Source organism: Anomaloglossus baeobatrachus, chromosome 8 (genome assembly GCF_048569485.1).
Source record: "Anomaloglossus baeobatrachus isolate aAnoBae1 chromosome 8, aAnoBae1.hap1, whole genome shotgun sequence".
Taxonomy (NCBI): Eukaryota; Metazoa; Chordata; class Amphibia; order Anura; family Aromobatidae; genus Anomaloglossus; species Anomaloglossus baeobatrachus.
In genome coordinates this window covers 241,971,500-241,989,458 of record NC_134360.1, presented here as the reverse complement: position 1 = coordinate 241,989,458, position 17,959 = coordinate 241,971,500, and the positions used below count along the sequence as shown (strand labels likewise).

The 17,959-nt window shown below is 55.5% G+C and overlaps 1 protein-coding gene across 2 annotated transcripts in view; it reads right to left on the bottom strand.

Annotated features, from left to right (window-relative positions):
• Positions 1-17,959, bottom strand: part of SZT2 (SZT2 subunit of KICSTOR complex) — a 230,787-nt gene that overhangs the window by 115,668 nt on the left and 97,160 nt on the right. For both annotated transcript variants that reach the window (XM_075320448.1, XM_075320449.1), the window contains 3 exons: positions 14,720-14,953; positions 14,379-14,574; positions 13,702-13,776 (listed from right to left, as the gene is read on the bottom strand). In XM_075320448.1, coding sequence (XP_075176563.1) covers positions 13,702-13,776; positions 14,379-14,574; positions 14,720-14,953 — 505 coding nt within the window. The remainder of the gene's footprint in view (positions 1-13,701; positions 13,777-14,378; positions 14,575-14,719; positions 14,954-17,959) is intronic.

Below are 17,959 nucleotides of genomic sequence, written 5' to 3'. Positions count from 1 at the left end.
TGAAGGTTCAGCCCTTGGGGGGGGCCCAAACTGGGAGGTTATCTGCCCCAAATCTGTCCCAAGTAGCACGTTTGCAGGGATCCGATCAGTTACCCCCACCTCCCTCACCCCTCGCCCTGCGCCCCAGTCCACATAAATGTCAGCAACAGGCAGCGCCGGGTCAATGCCTCCAATCCCGGAGACAGCGAGGGTTTTTCCAGGGATCAAGTCTTGGGGGGACACCATCTCAGGCCGCACCAGAGTCACCTCCGAGGCGCTGTCTCGCAGTCCTATGGTCACAGACCGGCCGACGGTGACAGGTTGGAAGCTGTCCAGGGACCTACCACCACCCCCACCCACACAATACACCTTGGGCGGCCCTTGGGACGGGGACGGAGCCGGGGCCTTGGGACGCTGAGGGCACATGGCCTTGAAGTGTCCAGGTAAGTTGCACTGGTGGCACCGTCTTGGTTCTGCCACGGGCCTGGAGAGGGGAGTTGAGGGGGACACCCCCTGCAGTCTAGGGGCAGGTGGGGCAGTCGCAGAGTTCATCTTACCCCCTCTCCAGGTGCTGCTGGTGGCTGCTCTCCTGGCCTCAGGAGCCCGATTGTTGATGTAGTCATCGGCCAGGGCAGCTGTAGCCGTGGACCCCTTTGGCTTCTGGTCTCGGATGAACTGGCGGAGATCCTCAGGGCAGTTCCACAAGAGTTGCTCCGTGATGAACAAGTCCAGGATCTCCGGTCCGGTGGAAAGCTGCAGGCCTTGGGTCCAGTGGTCGGCAGCTCGGGCAAGTGCCCGCCGGTGGTCAGCCCAGGAGTCCTTTGGTCCCTTTTGCAGGGTCCGGAACTTCTTGCGGTAGGACTCTGGAGTGAGGTTGTACTGTTGGATCAGGGCCCGCTTGATGGTGTCGTAGCCCTGATCTGCCTCAGCAGGCAAGTCCCCAAGGATATCCAGGGCCTTACCCCTTAGACGGGGGGTCAGGTATTTGGCCCACTGATCCTTGTCCAGATGGTGCTGCAAGCAAGTCCGTTCAAAAGCAGTCAGGAAAGAGTCCAAGTCTCCATCCTTCTCCAGCACTGGGAAGTCCTCAACACGGACCTTTGGAAGTTTGGTGTTTTGAAGGTCACATGTGGCTGATGAGGGCCGGAGCTGAGCTAGCTGCAGCTGGTAGTCACGGTCTGCCTGTCGCTCTCGCTCCCGCTCTTCACGCGCTGCCTGCCGCTCCGCAGCCTCACGCGCTGCTTGCCGTTCCGCAGCCTCAGCGTCACGCGCTGCTTGCCGCTCCGCAGCCTCAGCGTCACGCGCTGCCTGTCGCTCACGCTCGGCCATGAGTATCTCGTAGGTATCCCGGTCTCCAGCCATAAGCCTGGCCAAGGCAGCTTGAAGGAGGGCCTCTGCACCTCTCAGGCCGGAGGGATTGGCAAGTGGTGATCTGCGGCACGCTGCAGAGCCAGGTGATTCACTGTCCATTTCAGAGCGGAGGGCTGGCATCTGGCTCGTTGAGGACCCTTGGGCGAGCTCCTCCTCATTTTGTCCAGCAGTGCCAGGTTGTGCGATGTCCTCTGCAGAGCTGTTCTCTGGCGTCTGGCTCCTGGAGGACTCGTGGACAACCTCCTCATCGTCTCTGGCCTTAGCATCGGCCATTCCTTTGGCTTTGCTCCTGGTGCTCTCAGCCATTCTTGCAGACTTTTGGTCACTGACACAGAACTGACACCTGATGCCTCCACACACCTTACAGTATCTGCACTCTGACACTCTAGTGTTGAGCTAGTCTGAAGACCCCAGCAGCCACAGCTGCTGCAGGCAGTCTTTAGTGTCTGGGAGTATGGGTCTCACACTCACACACACTATTATCTCGATCCCACCGCTATGCCACCAATATGTCACAAACCACCGGGGGGGTCACTCAGAAATCCCCCGCGCTGGCTACCAGTACGTCACAATCGGGGGGTAACAAGTGGGGGTCACCCCTCCTTTATACCTCCCGACCGACAGACAGAGCACGTGACGCGCTCTCTAGCGCCCCTCTTATAGTCAGGCCAATTATGGAATTGCCCGACAATAAGCAAGGAGGCCGCTATACTACTTATGCCGATTATTGAAGGGTCCCCGGTGAGAGTAGGGTATATATTCCCCCGACCTCCGCGGGCGGAATATATAAAACCTCCCCGAATCTCACTGGCCTCCCCACAATAATCCTTGGCACAACTCGCTGCCACCAACCGCTTCACGGTAACTATTAGCCGAACACACAGACGTGGGATTCAAGATCGAGATAACAGAACAGCCCAAGATTAATTATATAATTTAATCAGCCTAAAGCCACACTAGAAACTACAATATATACAATAGGGAATCTACAGAATATACATATGTCAGAGTACAGTTACAGATAAAGCTTGGTTTACAAACAGGTATGCAATTCAATCAGTTACCTTGTGCGTCTGGCCACAGGGGGGCGCTGTAGACCAGGTTTCCAGGAACTCCCACAGATGTTTCCTACACGTGACCCCCAGCGAAAGAACCCTGGAAAATGGCCGAAGTAGGGTTATCAACCTGGGCAAATCCAGGTCCCCTCCTACCTTAGTGACCTCAGAGGGAGCACTGCTCCACCCCTGGCTGGAGTTATGGACAAAATCCACAACATGGATATGGCCATAACTTGGCCTGGGAGCGTCGTAGGCGGACGCCAATGCTCTCATTGTGACAGTTATGAATTTAGCTACAGAATGAGAGGACTCATGACTCGTCTACTAGTTCCACATTGGCTGATATCACGCCTGGGGTATTTCCCAAGCTCCCGCTCCCATAAAAAGGGTGTGCCAGCATCGTCCGCATGCGGAGACACCATTTTTATGGTTGCCATATTTATCGGAAATATGGCTTGCGAGATATGAACCATTTTTTACTGGAGTCGTTCTGTCTGGATACTTCCAAGCTTGCTAATTAGATAGCAGCTCCTACCACAGGGTCACGGCAGGGAGTCCTCCTGTGTCCATTGTTCCCACATCATCTCATCACCATATCACAGGAGATGGCCATGGAGGTGTAACACCTTCACAGATGCTGGACATTGAGAACAAGAAGGGAGGGGGGCACTGCCAGGGAGTGATGAGCGATTATGACTGGAAGTCATAATTCATCTTCATATCCCGGGATTTGCCTCACACCACCTTAGGGAGAAAGTCCGGAGTCGGACGGAGAACCACCTTGTCTTGATAAAAAAACAAAAGAAAAAGGCGACTCCGAAGAGAGTGCAGCCAAATCAGAGACTCTCTCGAGAGAAGTTATGGCCACTAGAAAAACCACTTCCTGTGAAAGACAAGACAAAGAAACCGCCCTAAGAGGCTCAAAGGGGGGTTTCTAGAAGCCGTGAGGACCGGATTAAGGTCCCAGGGCTCCAAGGGCCGCCGGTAATGCGGAGAGATGTGAGATGTGCCCTGCATGAAGGAGCACACCTGAGCCAGCCGGGCGATACGCCGCTGGAACACCACTGACAGAGCCGAGACCTGTCCCTTGAGGGAATTGAGGGATAGCCCTAGCTGCAGACCGGCCTGTAGAAGGGACAGGAGGGTCGGCAAGGAAAAACGGCCAAGAAGCATGGCCGGAAGAGCGACACCAGGACAGGAAAATTTTCCAGGTCCTGTGAAAGATTTTGGGCAAGGAATACTTCCGAGCCCGAGTCACAATGGAGATGACTTCAAGAGGAATACCAGAAGTCGTCAAGATCCAGGACTCAAGAGCCACGCCGTCAATCTGAGAGCCGCAGAATTCTGGCGGAAAGACGGATCTTGAGAAAGAAGGTCTGGACGGTCCGGGAGATGTCACGGCACCTCTACGGACAGACGGAGCAGGCCAGGGTACCAAGCTCGCCTGGGTCAGTCTGGAGCAATGAGAATGACCCGACGGCCCTCCATTCTGATCTTGCGCAGGACTCTGGGCAAGAGCTAGAGGGGGAAACACGTAAGACAGACGAAACTGGGACCAATATTGAACCAGCGCGTCTGCTGCAAAAGCCTGAGGATCGTGGGAGCGAAGATCCACGTCCGGAGAGCCCCACTTGTGGCAGATTGACCGAAACACTGACGGATGCAGAGCCCACTCGCCTCTGTCCACGGTTTGACGGCTGAGATAATCTGCCTCCCAGGTTTCCACGTCTGGGATGTGGACTGCGGATATGGAGGACTTGGAGTCCTCAGTCCACGGAAGGATTCGTTGAACCTCCAATCTTGCCAGGCGGCTGAGTGTCCCGCCCTGGTGGTTGATGTAGGCAACCGCTGTCGCGTTGCCTGACTGGACTCGAATGTGCTTGGCCGCCAACATGAGGTGAAAGGCTAAGAGAGGTAGAAGCACAGCTCTGATTTCCAGCACATTGATCGAGAGGGCTGATTCGGCCGAAGTCCAAGAGCCCTGCGCTCCGTGGTGGAGATATCCTGCTTCCCAGCCGGATAGACTGGCATCCGTGGTGAGGATCACCTAGGACGGAGCCAGGAAGGAGCGTCTCTGAAGAGAGAGGGGCCGAAGCCACCACAGAAAGGAGCCCCTGGTCTGTGGCGACAGAGCCAAAGTCCACTAGTTCCAACAGCGGAAAATGTCCAGCTGCAGAGGACGCAGAAGGAACTGGGCAAGGGAACCGCTTGTATTGACGCCACCATCTTACCCAACACCTGCATTAGGTGCCTAAAGGAATGACGGCGGAGCCTCAGCAAAGAGCGCACCGCCAGAGGAGGGACTGCTGTTTGACTAAGGGCAGCTTCACAAGTGCCGGCAGAGTCTCGAATTGCATCCCTGGGTACGTGAGCGGAGTCAGAGTGGACTTGGACAGAAAGACAAGCCACCTGAATTGGCTAGAGTGGCGAGAGTGAGCGAGGTACTCCGCTGACAGTCTGCACTGGATGAAGCCTTGACTAGAAGGCCGTCCAGGAAAACGGGATCACTGCCAACCCCTGGAGGTGCAGAACTGCAACCACTGCTGCCATGGCCTTGAGAATACTCGAGGGGTCGTGGCTAACCCCAAGGGAAGAGCCACGATTGGAAATGTTCCTCCCCGATTGCAAAACGTAGCCAACGCTGGTGTGAAACTGCAATTGGCATATGCAGATAGGCATCTCTGATGTCGATGGATGCCAGGAAATCTCCTTGGGTCATTGAGGCAATGACTGATCGCAGAGACTCCATGCGAAATGCCGCACCTGAACTGCTGGTTGAGAAACTTGAGATCCAGGTCGGAAGGCACTATCCTTTTCGGGGACTAGGAAGAGATTTGAGTAGAAATCTCAGAACCGTTCCCAGTCGGGAACCGGTACAATTACTCCGTTGGCCTGCAAGCATGCCACGGCCTGCGAGAAGGCGGCGGCCTTGAAGCAGGGGGGAGTTGACAGAAAAAATCTGTTTGGCGGGCTGGAAGAGAATTCTATCCTGTAGCCGTGGGAGACGATATCCCGCACCCACTGATCGGAGACGTGTTGAAACCACACGTCGCCAAAGTGGGAGAGCCTGCCACCGACCAAGGACGTTACTGGCGCGGCCAGATAGTCAAGAGGAGGCTGCCTTAGTGGCAGCAGCTCCTGCGGTCTTCCGAGGACGCGGCTTCGTGCGCCAGTTGGTCCACGGTCCTTGGCTGAGTTAGTGGACGAGGCCGAGGGCTTATAGGACAACCAGTTGGAGGAACGAAAGGAACGAAACCTCGACTGGTTCCTGCCCATGGAAGTACTCTTCCTGCCAGACGCTTTCTTAATAATTTCATCCAGTTATTCACCGAATAGTCTGTCCCAGCAAAAGGGAGCCCAGAAAGGAACTTCTTTGAAGAAGCATCTGCCTCACTCTCGAAGCCACAGGAGCCTGCGGATAGCGAGGGAATTAGCCGAAGACACCGCAGTGCGGTGAGAGCTCCAGTATGGCAGACAGGGCATAGGATGAAAAGGCTGAAGCCTGAAGGTTAAGGCAACCATTTCGGGCATAGAGTCCCTGGTGAGGGAATGCATCTCCTCTAGAGAAGCAGAGATGGCTTTGAGAGCCCACACTGCTGCAAAAGATGGGGAGAACGAGGCCCCCGCCGCCTCCTATACAGATTTGACCAGAAGGTCAACCTGGCGGACAGTGGAATGCTTAGAGAAGTGCCATCAGCCACTGATACAACTGTCCGGGCTGAAAGTCCAGACACCGGAGGGTCCACCTATGGTGATTGAGCCCACTCCTTGACCACCTCTGGTGGAAGGGGAACAGTCATCAGAACCACGCTTTGGGAAGCGTCTGTCAGGACAGGCTCTGGGTTTGGTCACAGTGGCCTGAAAAAAACTGGAGTGGTTAAAGAACACACTCCCCGTTCTCTTAGGCAAGGTATACTGATGCTTTCCTGCTAGAGGGGGTTGCTTCCCTGATACAGGCGGATTGAGGTCCAGTACAAATATAATGGACGCAATCAAATGATTAGCATCTGCATCACCTTCGGACAAAATGGTACATGGAGTAGCGTCCGAGCCCCTAGTAAAGGCATCCTCCCCGTCCTGCGAGTCAGCTCGTGAATCAGAGCCGCGGGACGAGGAAGGAAAGGGGACCCTGCGTCTCCATTTTAGGAGGACGGGGTCTGAGACCAGATGAAGAATCCTCTGTGAGCTTTGCTGAGCGAGCCGTGGCAGCAGAAGCGCCCTTAGAAGGGGGCTGATGCATGCTCAGCGGTGTCCGGGACAGCTTTCCGCTGGAGAGAGGGATTCAACCCAAGCCGGGGGTTCAGCCACCGGAGCCGGAGCAGCCGGAGGGACCATTGGGGATGAACTTCCAGGCTGCGGTACCACTATGTTAGAGCAGGCATCACAATGTGGTTATGTGCTCGGTACAGGCAGTACGAGCCTACATGCAGTGCATATTAAGAACAGCCTTGCAGCCTTGCTCTGATGTGAGACATGCTGCAGAAGTGGGGGCTCTGGCCAGAATGACCCCCAGCAGAGTATATAAACAGAGTATATAAGCAGCTCCACAACCGGAGGTTGTGGCTTGCCAGACCGTTTACATAGAGACATCTCTGTGCCCTCCAGATCCCCCAGCCGAGGCCCCCAGTGTCACAATGTGATTATGCAGACATGCATGAAAACGCTGGTAAAATGGCGCCGGAGCGAGGAGAGGGAGCGGGGCCTACTCTGAGAGCGGGATCCGGAGGGCAAATGAGGTATACAGGGGAGGGAATCTTTCCTCAGTGAGGAGTGTCCCTTCCCTGTGCTGAACAGCCGCTGGGCGGAGCCGCACTGTCCCTCTGCATGACTGACATGCAGGGGCAGTGAAATCGAAACTAGGCCTCAGGCGAAGCCGGGGCCTAGATTTAAACATGCGGCCAGCGCGCAGGCACCATCGGCGCGGTTCTCCAGTGAAAACTGGAGAACCGGCCGGAAATGTTAACACAGTCACATAACACACTCTCCCCCACAAATAAAGTACAAGGGACCCCTGGAAAGACCACTTTCTGTGGTAATAACGTCTCAGTACTTAGCTTGAGAGACGCAGGGCCATGTCCCTGAGGGATGAGTGCTCCGTCCAGCAGGATCCATACGGGCTGCGGATGGAGACCGGTCTCCTGCGAGGCAGGGAGAACAGTGTTGGCTCCCACTTCAAGCCAGAGCCCGAGGGGATGGTGAAGGAGCGCGGCATGAAAGGGCTCCAGCCCTGAATCAACCTTAACAGCACCGCCGACACAGTGGGGTGAGAAGGGACATGCCGGGAGTCCAGGCTTGGACCCGCTTTTCTTCAAACGCTTCCAAAAATGAAAATCAGATGAGAATGCATGTGTGGATGTGTGCCTCCTGAACACAAAGCATTGAACTGGCTGTATTTGGTGATCCAGGGGGTGTATATGCTAGGAGGGAGGAGCTACACTTTTTAGTGTAGTACTTTGTGTGTCCTCCGGAGGCAGAAGCTATACACCCATGGTCTGGGTCTCCCATAAGGAACGATGAAGAAAACAAGCGTGACTCGAGTACCCGAGTATAATGGAAGGAATGTTACCTTCCAGGACAGAAGAGCAAGGGAGGATTCCTTGAGGGGTTCAAAGGGAGACCTCTGTAGACCGTCTAGAACGAGGTTAAGGTCCCATGGGTCCAGCGGCCGTTTTACGGGGGAACAAGATGGGAAACGCCCTGGAGGAAGGTCTTGACTTGCGGTTTTTGAGCAAGGCGGCATTGGTAGAAGATTGAGAGCGCTGAGACCTGTCCTTTAAAAGGGAACTGAGAGCCAATCCTGCTTGCAAGCCAGACTGTAGAAAGTCGAGAATTCTGGGGATGAACAGAGGCATGGGCTGGACGTTAGTTCCCCTGGACCATGAAAGGAAGATTTTCCACCTACGGTGGTAAATGCGGGATGAAGCAGGCTTTTGGGCGCTGATCATGGTGGAAATAACCGCGGGGGAGAATCCCGCTCTTGTTAATACTCAGGTCTCAATGGCCATGCCGTCAGCTTCAGGGCTCTGGAGTTATGATGGGAAATGGGCCCTTGGGTCAGCAAGTCTGGGATGTCTGGAAGGCGCCACGGTGCGTCTGTGAGCATTTGTTCTAATTCGGCGTACCAGGCGCGCCTGGGCCAGTCCGGTGCTATCAGTATCACCGGGACTCCCTCAGCGTTGATCTTCCCGATTACCCGCGGCAGCAGGGGTAGAGGTGGAAGTATGTAAGGCAGGCGTAAGTGGTGCCAGGAGCAGACTAGAGCATCCACGCCGATGGACTGCGGGTCGCGTGACCTGGCTATGAACGCGAGTACCTTTGCATTCAACCTTGAGGCCATTAGGTCCACGTCTGGTGTGCCCCAGCGAGTGCAGATGTGTAGAAACACATCTGGGTGGAGAGACCATTCTCCGGCGGCCAGGCCTTGGCGACTTAGAAAGTCTGCTGCCCAGTTCTCTACCCCCGGTATGTGTACTGCTGATATCACTGATCCGGTCGATTCGGCCCAGCTGAGGAACTTGTGGGTCTCGAGATAAGCCGCTTTGCTGCGGCTGCCCCCTGCCGATTGATATAGGCTACAGCTGTCGCATTGTCCGATTGGACTTGAATCTGACGACCCGCTAGCAGAGGGCGGAACGCTCTGAGCGCGAGGAAGATCGCGCAGAGTTCCAGGATGTTTATGGGTAGGGAAGACTCCTGGGCGTCCAACGTCCTTGAGCAGTGTGGTGCCGGTACACTGCTCCCCAGCCTAGGAGGCTGGCGTCCGTGGTCAGGACCAGCCAGTTCACTGGGAGAAAAGATCTCCCCTTCGATAGGGATGAGGACCGAAGCCACCAGCGGAGTGCGTACCTGACTGAAGGCGTCAGGTGAAGATGTCGGTCCAGGGAGAAAGGGCTCTAATCCCAGGCCGCTAGAAGGTCTAGCTGCAGTGGGTGGAGGAGCAGTTGAGCAAAGGGTACTGCTTCCATAGCCGCCACCATCCTACCGAGCACTTTAATGCAGAATCGAATGGAGCGAGACGGAGGACGTAGAAGGCAGCGTACCACTCGTTGCAGAGCGATCGCCTTGTCCTGAGGGAGAAGGATCAAGCCCCGACGGGTGTCCAGGGACATGCCCAGGAAGGTGATGGATCGTGATGGGATCGGGGATGATTTGTCCCGATTCACTAGCCACCCTAAGCGGGATAGGGTGTCCACAGTGATCTGTACGCTGGTTGAGCAGTTGCAGAAGGAGGGGGCCTTGATGAGGAGGTCGTCCAAGTAAGGGAGAACGACTACTTCCCTGGCGTGAAGGACACGCATGGCGGCCGCCATGACTTTGGTGAAGACCCTTGGTGCGGTGGCAAGGCCGAAGGGTAGAGCTACGAATTGAAAGTTCCTTGATGTCTATGGAGGTGAGGAATTCCCCTTCGACCATGGATGCAATAATGGACCTTAGGGACTCCATTCTGAATCTCCGTACGTGCACATGTTTGTTTAGGTGTTTGAGGTCCAGGATGCGTCGAACTGACCCATCCTTTTTGGGGACCACAAAGAGGTTGGAATAAAAACCCCCGAACTTCTCGTCGTCTGGGACAGGTATTATCACTCCTGCTGTTTGGAGCGAGTGGATTGCTGAGAAAAAAGCTTCGCGTTGTTTTCGAGTCTTTGGGGGGTTTGAGAGAAAGAACCGACTTGGGGGTCGGGTCCGAAATTCTATGTGGTAACCGGAAGACACAAGGTCTCGCACCCATTTGTCGTCTGAGGCGGCAGCCCAGATGTGTTGAAAGAGCCGCAGTCGACCTCCTACAATGAGTGTGTCTTCCGGGGCGCCGAAGGAGTCATGAGGGGGGAAAACGTCGTGGCCGAGTCTCCTTAGTCCTGGACTGGTCTAGGCTGCCATGACGAAGTGGGTTTTGGGGAGAGCTGAGGTCGGTCGGTCGGTCCCTGCGTAGTCCGCGGCTAGTGGTGGGGACAGCACGGGATGTCGACCAACCAAATTAGTTCCGAAAGGAGCGGAACGGGGACTGTGGACGTCTGGTGAAGGACGTCCTGGACTTCAGCTGGGGGAGGGAGGTACTCTTTCCTCCCGTGGCGTCAGAAATGAGCTTGTCCAGACGTTGGCCAAACAAATCGGTCTAGAAAAAAAGGGAAGGCCCGTGAGAGACTTCTTGGAGGCAGAGTCCGCTCGCCATTGTCGGAGCCAGAGAGCTCTATGGATGGCTATGGTATTTGAGGCGGCAAACGCTGCGTCCATGGAGGCCTGCATGAGGTACTCCGCCGCAGCGGCAATTTGAGCTGTTACCTCTGTGAAAGTATGAGTGAACTGGGATTCCTCAAGCGAAGTGTTAAGGGATTCTGCCCAGACCGAGATCGCCTTTGCAACCCACACAGAGGCAAAGGAGGGCGAGAGGGAGGAACCCGCAGCCTCAAAAGCAGAGCGGGCGAGGTGCTCCACCTGTCTGTCAGGTCCTTGATGGAGGAACCATCGGGTAAAGACAGGAGCGTCTTTGTGGTAAGGCGGGAGACCGGGGGGGGGGGCGACCGAGGGCGGATCGGCCCAGCCCTTAGGGGCAGGTGAGGCAAAAGGGTACCGGGACTCCATGATTTTTCGGTTGCTGAAGCGCCTGTCAGGCTTCTCCCTTTGCTTTTGTGAGGATATCCTGAAACTCTAGGTGATCAGCGAAAACCTTTTGGGGTTTCCTTGCCCTCTTAAAGGAGACCGCATGGTCAGTGGTAGCGGATGGGGGATCTTCCACATACAGAGTTTGGTTGATTGCTGCTATAAGAGAGTCTATTGCAGTTTGATCATCTGGGGAGGATGAAAGCGAGAAATCCACCTGGTACAAACAGCATTCTCCCTCCTCCAGCTCTTCAGAAGCCGTGGAGCATGTGGGAGAGCCTGCCCTGTGTGCTCCCGAGGGAGAGCCCGCTGGAGACACCTGGCCGTGTGCTCTTTTCCTGATCCCTGCAACCGGTGAAGCATGTGCCCGGATTACCTCAGAAGGATCCTCCATAGGGGGTATCCTCAGGCTGCGTTCCGTCCAGGGGCCCAGAAGGGTGTGGAGGACGACATTGCATAGCCAGAACCAGGTTCTGTGACAGTTTTTCCATGGATTGGGACAGAAACCGTGTCCATTCCGGTGGGCTGGGAGCCCTAGGCTCTGGGCTGACGTTTGCGGCGGTGGTGGCAGGGGGGGTCTTGGGGGGCTATAGGGGCACAGGACTCACAGAGAGAAGAGGTCTGTTTACGTGGTAGCTCAGCGAGCCAGGCAGTGCAGGCTGAATAATAGACTATGTGAGCCTTAGCACTCTTAGTGCCCTTAGAATTCTGCATGTTCCTAATAGAAGTATGCCAGGAGGCGGAGCAATGCTCAGCAGGGCTACAAGTGAAGCAAGTACCTCACCAGAATCAGCCAATGGCCCTGTCCTCAGGAAGGAGTAAGCTCTGTGAAGATCTAGCGCTACAAGAGCGCGAAGAAGAAGTCAGTGTGCCCCCCCCCCCTGCTGTGGGTAGTAAAAAACGGTGGGAAGGGAGCTTCTGATAGTTTTCCTCCCTCTCCCTCCAGTCAGCACACAGCTTGTCACTGGTGGTTATCTCTGCCGGCTTTTCTGCTAGAGCAAATAAACAGCGTGAGTCCCTGAGCTCTGGACCCCCCCCCTGCCACCGGTAAATTATCTGTGCATGACTTTCTGCAAACAGCGAGGGACTTCCCCCCACCCCCCCTCCTCCAGCCAGCAAGCTAGAGAAAAGTTAACACTGTGTTCAGGATCCCTGGGGCTCTACTCCTTGCAATCAGCAAGGGATTTTCTCATATTAAATAATGTAAATTCAGCCTCCCTTTGCTTAGTCCTGGGAGCCTTCCCTGCACTGTCTGTTCTCCCTTTATCTGGGAAACCAGTCAGGGGGGATCTCACCTTAAACACTGCTTCAGTCCAGGCAGTGAAAATAGCAGAGTCAGCTTGCTGTGTCCGGTCACACAGGTGCCATATTCAACTCAGAGCCTGCAAAGAGGGGCTGAGGAATTGTGCCTCTACCCTGGGCTTTGGAAAATCGGTGTCTGTGGAACCAGTCGTCCAGCCCAGAATCCAGCGTTGCGGGAGGGGGTACGTGGAGGCGATTCTCCGCGTTCCCGCCCATTGATGGTATTGGGAGATCGATCCCAAAAGGAAACAGTCGCCCTCAAAAAATAACAAAATCTTGAAAGATGTACCTCCTACAGACACCAAGCTAAAACTGAGGCTGCCTGGCCCAGCCAGGGGGTGTATACTGCAGAGGAGGAGCTATGCTTTTGCATCTACTTAGTGTCCTCCTATGGATAGGCAGCATAACACCCATGGTCCTGTGTCCCCGATTGAGGTGTCAGAGAAATGCTTACGTTCCCCATTGACTTCAATTATACTCCGGTGCTCAGGCTGAGCCCATCCGAGAATCCAACTGCTCATTAAGAGTATCAAGCACCTGAGCATGGTAGTGCCCGCTCATCACTAGTTACCAGTACTGAGCACCCGAGCATGCTAGTGTCCCGCTCATCACTAGTTACCAGTACTGAGCACCTGAGCATGGTAGTCCCCGCTCATCACTAGTTACGAGTACTGAGCACCCGAGCATGGTAGTGCCCACTCATCACTAGTTACAAGTACTGAGCACCTGAGCATGGTAGTGCCCGCTCATCACTAGTTACGAGTACTGAGCACCCGAGCATGGTAATGCCCGCTCATCACTAGTTACCAGTACTGAGCACCCGAGCATGGTAGTGCCCGCTCATCACTAGTTACAAGTACTGAGCACCTGAGCATGGTAGTGCCCGCTCATCACTAGTTACGAGTACTGAGCACCTGAGCATGGTAGTGCCCGCTCATCACTAGTTACCAGTACTGAGCACCTGAGCATGGTAGTGCCCGCTCATCACTAGTTACGAGTACTGAGCACCTGAGCATGGTAGTGCCCGCTCATCACTAGTTACGAGTACTGAGCACCCGAGCATGGTAGTGCCCGCTCATCACTAGTTACCAGTACTGAGCACCTGAGCATGGTAGTGCCCGCTCATCACTAGTTACGAGTACTGAGCACCTGAGCATGGTAGTGCCCGCTCATCACTAGTTACCAGTACTGAGCACCTGAGCATGGTAGTGTCCGCTCATCACTAGTTACCAGTACTGAGCACCTGAGCATGGTAGTGCCCGCTCATCACTAGTTACGAGTACTGAGCACCTGAGCATGGTAGTGCCCGCTCATCACTGTTTAGTAGTATTGAATGGTGGGAGTCAGGGTGCTGGGACCCTCACCATATATTTTAAGCCATAACTGAGCTCACCTAAGTGATCGGAATCCATACTGCCATGACTGGAAACCAGACTCTGGACACGACTGGGACGCTGACGAGACCCTCCTAGGATAAGAAAATTAAAAAAAAAAAATAAATAAATTAAGCCACATTGCCATCAAGACATATCCATTTTTCTCATAAGATGTTTCGGTCATCTCAGTATTTTACTTGTTCTGAGCAGTAGTTTGTGCTTCAGAGCAGCTCTTCCTGACTCAGATCAATTGCAATACTCGCCCGTTGTGTACTGACGCCCTCCATACTCGGCGTGTCCGGCAGTACAGGGGGAATCTTGTGTAATCTTGCATTTGTGTGGTTTATGCAAGAGATGGGGGGGTTTAAAATGCATCATCTCCCATAAGTAACAATTCACAGGATAGGTGAGAAAATGTATAATCAAAGGGGTAAAATCATGAGAATGGGGGTCCCAAAGACCCCTGGTATAATAAGCAGTAATGAGCATGGGAGACCTCCCTGCCTATAGTAGTGTGGGGATACATGTGCACTACTGTGCCATTTACACAGGTGACTAAGCCCCCATTTTCAGTATCAGTGAGGATATCCGCAGTAAGACCCCAGCGATCATGCATTTATTATCTAGTCTGTGGATGTGGAAGAAAGGTTTATGGGACAACCCTCCAAACAAGGGGCGCAGAGGTGGTGACTACCTGTGCTGGCCACCATGCCGGACTGCACCGACTCGGGGAGACTGACCACGGACGAGGTTTTAGGAGGTGAAGGACAAGTGTCATTTGTAGTTTTACTCCCGGTGTCGAGGGCAGACATTCCCGACACGACAGAGGACCCGTCAATATCAGACACCCCCAGAGCTGCTTGAGCCCATTCTCCAGGATCCTCTTCTGTCTGTTGGGAGGGAAAAAAAATAAATAAAAAAATAAAAATTACATTGTACAAGGGAAGTGTAAGCTTTCCTGGAAACCAAACATTCAGTTGCCAAAGCAAAGTTTCTTCCTAGTATATGTATTCTAAATTTCAGGCTGTCTCGTACCTTGTCCAAAGGACGGCCATTCTTTGCCACCCCTTTGGGATCCGCGCCGTCCTCTAAACCCTCGGGGGCTGCACTCATATCAGGCTCCGGCCAGGGGGCTTCAGCCTGCACGTGGAGATGTTGTGCCCGGTCAGTTTCCACCCTGTGGGCATGGAGTCGGCTCAAGGAGATGTAATAATAATCGTCTTCTTCCTCATTCAGCTGATATCCCGGCAGGGCGAAGCGGCGGAACTCCTAGATAAATGGAAGAAATGGGTAAGGAGACGAGGGGGAAAAGCCTGCCCGAATAAAGCAGACGAGGGGTGCCATAAGGAGCCGAGGGGGAAAAGCCTGCCAGAATAAAGCAGATTGTGGTGCCATAAGGAGACGAGGTAGAAAAGCCTGCCCGAATAAAGCAGATGGCGGTGCCATAAGGAGATGAGGGACCAAAACCTGCCCGAATAAAGCAGACGGCGGTGCCGTAAGGAGATGAGGGGTAAAGCCTGCCCAAATAAAGCAGACGGCGGTGCCGTAAGGAGATGAGGGGTAAAGCCTGCCCGAATAAAGCAGACGGCGGTGCCGTAAGGAGATGAGGGGTAAAGCCTGCCCGAATAAAGCAGACGGCGGTGCCGTAAGGAGATGAGGGGTAAAGCCTGCCCGAATAAAGCAGACGGCGGTGCCGTAAGGAGATGAGGGGTAAAGCCTGCCCAAATAAAGCAGACGGCGGTGCCGTAAGGAGATGAGGGGTAAAGCCTGCCCAAATAAAGCAGACGGCGGTGCCGTAAGGAGATGAGGGGTAAAGCCTGCCCGAATAAAGCAGACGGCGGTGCCGTAATGAGACTAGGGAGCAAAACCTGCCCGAATAAAGCAGACAGCGGTGCCATAAGGAGACTAGGGAGCAAAACCTGCCCGAACAAAGCAGACAGCGGTGCCATAAGGAGATGATGGGTAAAGCCTGCCCGAATAAAGCAGACGGTGGTGCAATGTCGTTTTTCTAAACTAGGTCTCCAGTATAGGTAATTTATCCTGCTTGGTATAGGACAATACAGGAGGTTTTAAAGTAATGTATTATGCTGGATCACTAATCCGCTTCTTCCAGTGTGTGACTCGTTATAACATGCATTAGCATAGTAAAAAGGGAGGCAGGCAGATAAAGTGTTAAATAGGACACGGAGTGGGTTTTTTTTGCATTTGATTAGTGTTATTTTACCAACCTCTCCACTAAAGTACAGTCCGCTACGACTGGGGGAGGGCAATTGTGCGTAAAGGGGGATATAAGAAGGGAGATTCAGACAGCAAAAAAGCTCACAGCAATGAGATTTTTTGTGATATTTTACTGCCAAAAGAGACATGAAGGAAAATACAAAAAAAAAACAAAAACAAAAAAGAAAAAAAAAACCCTATCTTTATATCCAGCCACCCATCCCATCCCTCCCTCCAGCCACCCATCCCATCCCTCGAGCCAGCCACCCATCACATCCCTCCCTCCAGCCAGCCACCCATCCCATCCCGCCCTCCAGCCAGCCACCCCATCCCTTCCCTCCCTCCAGCCAGCCACCCATCCCATCCCTCCAGCCACCCACCCATCCCATCCCATCCCTCCAGCCAGCCACCCCATCCCTCCCTCCAGCCACCCACCCATCCCATCCCTCCAGCCAGCCACCCATCCCATCCCATCCCTCCAGCCAGTCACCCCATCCCTTCCCTCCAGCCACCCACCCATCCCATCCCATCCCTCCAGCCAGCCACCCATCCCATCCCTCCCTCCAGCCAGCCACCCATCCCATCCCGCCCTCCAGCCAGCCACCCCATCCCTTCCCTCCCTCCAGCCAGCCACCCATCCCATCCCATCAGCCAGCCACCCCATCCCTTCCCTCCAGCCACCCACCCATCCCATCCCATCCCTCCAGCCAGCCACCCATCCCTCCAGCCAGCCACCCCATCCCTTCCCCTCCAGCCACCCACCCATCCCATCCCTCCAGCCAGCCACCCCATCCCTTCCCTCCCTCCAGCCAGCCACCCATCCCATCCCTCCAGCCAGCACCCATCCCATCCCTCCCTCCAGCCAGCCACCCATCCCATCCCTCCCTCCAGCCAGCCACCCATCCCATCCCGCCCTCCAGCCAGCCACCCCATCCCTTCCCTCCCTCCAGCCAGCCACCCATCCCATCCCTCCAGCCACCCACCCATCCCATCCCTCCAGCAGCCACCCCATCCCATCCCTCCAGCCAGCCACCCATCCCATCCCTCCAGCCAGCCACCCCATCCCTTCCCTCCAGCCACCCACCCATCCCATCCCATCCCTCCAGCCAGCCACCCATCCCATCCCTCCTCCAGCCAGCCACCCATCCCATCCCGCCCTCCAGCCAGCCACCCCATCCCTTCCCTCCCTCCAGCCAGCCACCCATCCCATCCCATCAGCCAGCCACCCCATCCCTTCCCTCCAGCCACCCACCCATCCCATCCCATCCCTCCAGCCAGCCACCCATCCCTCCCTCCAGCCAGCCACCCATCCCTCCAGCCAGCCACCCATCCCTCCAGCCAGCCACCCATCCCTCCAGCCAGCCACCCATCCCTCCAGCCACCCCATCCCTTCCCTCCCTCCAGCCACCCCATCCCTTCCCTCCCTCCAGCCACCCCATCCCTTCCCTCCAGCCACCCATCCCTTCCCTCCCTCCAGCCACCCCATCCCTTCCCTCGAGCCAGCCACCCCATCCCTTCCCTCCAGCCACCCACCCATCCCATCCCATCCCTCCAGCCAGCCACCCATCCCATCCCTCCCTCCAGCCAGCCACCCATCCCATCCTCCAGCCAGCCACCCCATCCCTTCCCATCCCATCAGCCAGCCACCCCATCCCTTCCCTCCAGCCACCCACCCATCCCATCCCTTCCCTCCAGCCACCCACCCATCCCATCCCTCCAGCCAGCCACCCCATCCCTTCCCTCCCTCCAGCCAGCCACCCATCCCATCCCTCCAGCCAGCCACCCATCCCATCCCTCCCTCCAGCCAGCCACCCATCCCATCCCTCCCTCCAGCCAGCCACCCATCCCATCCCGCCCTCCAGCCAGCCACCCCATCCCTTCCCTCCCTCCAGCCAGCCACCCATCCCATCCCATCCCTCCAGCCAGCCACCCCATCCCTTCCCTCCAGCCAGCCACCCATCCCATCCCTCCAGCCAGCCACCCATCCCATCCCATCAGCCAGCCACCCCATCCCTTCCCTCCAGCCACCCACCCATCCCATCCCATCCCTCCAGCCAG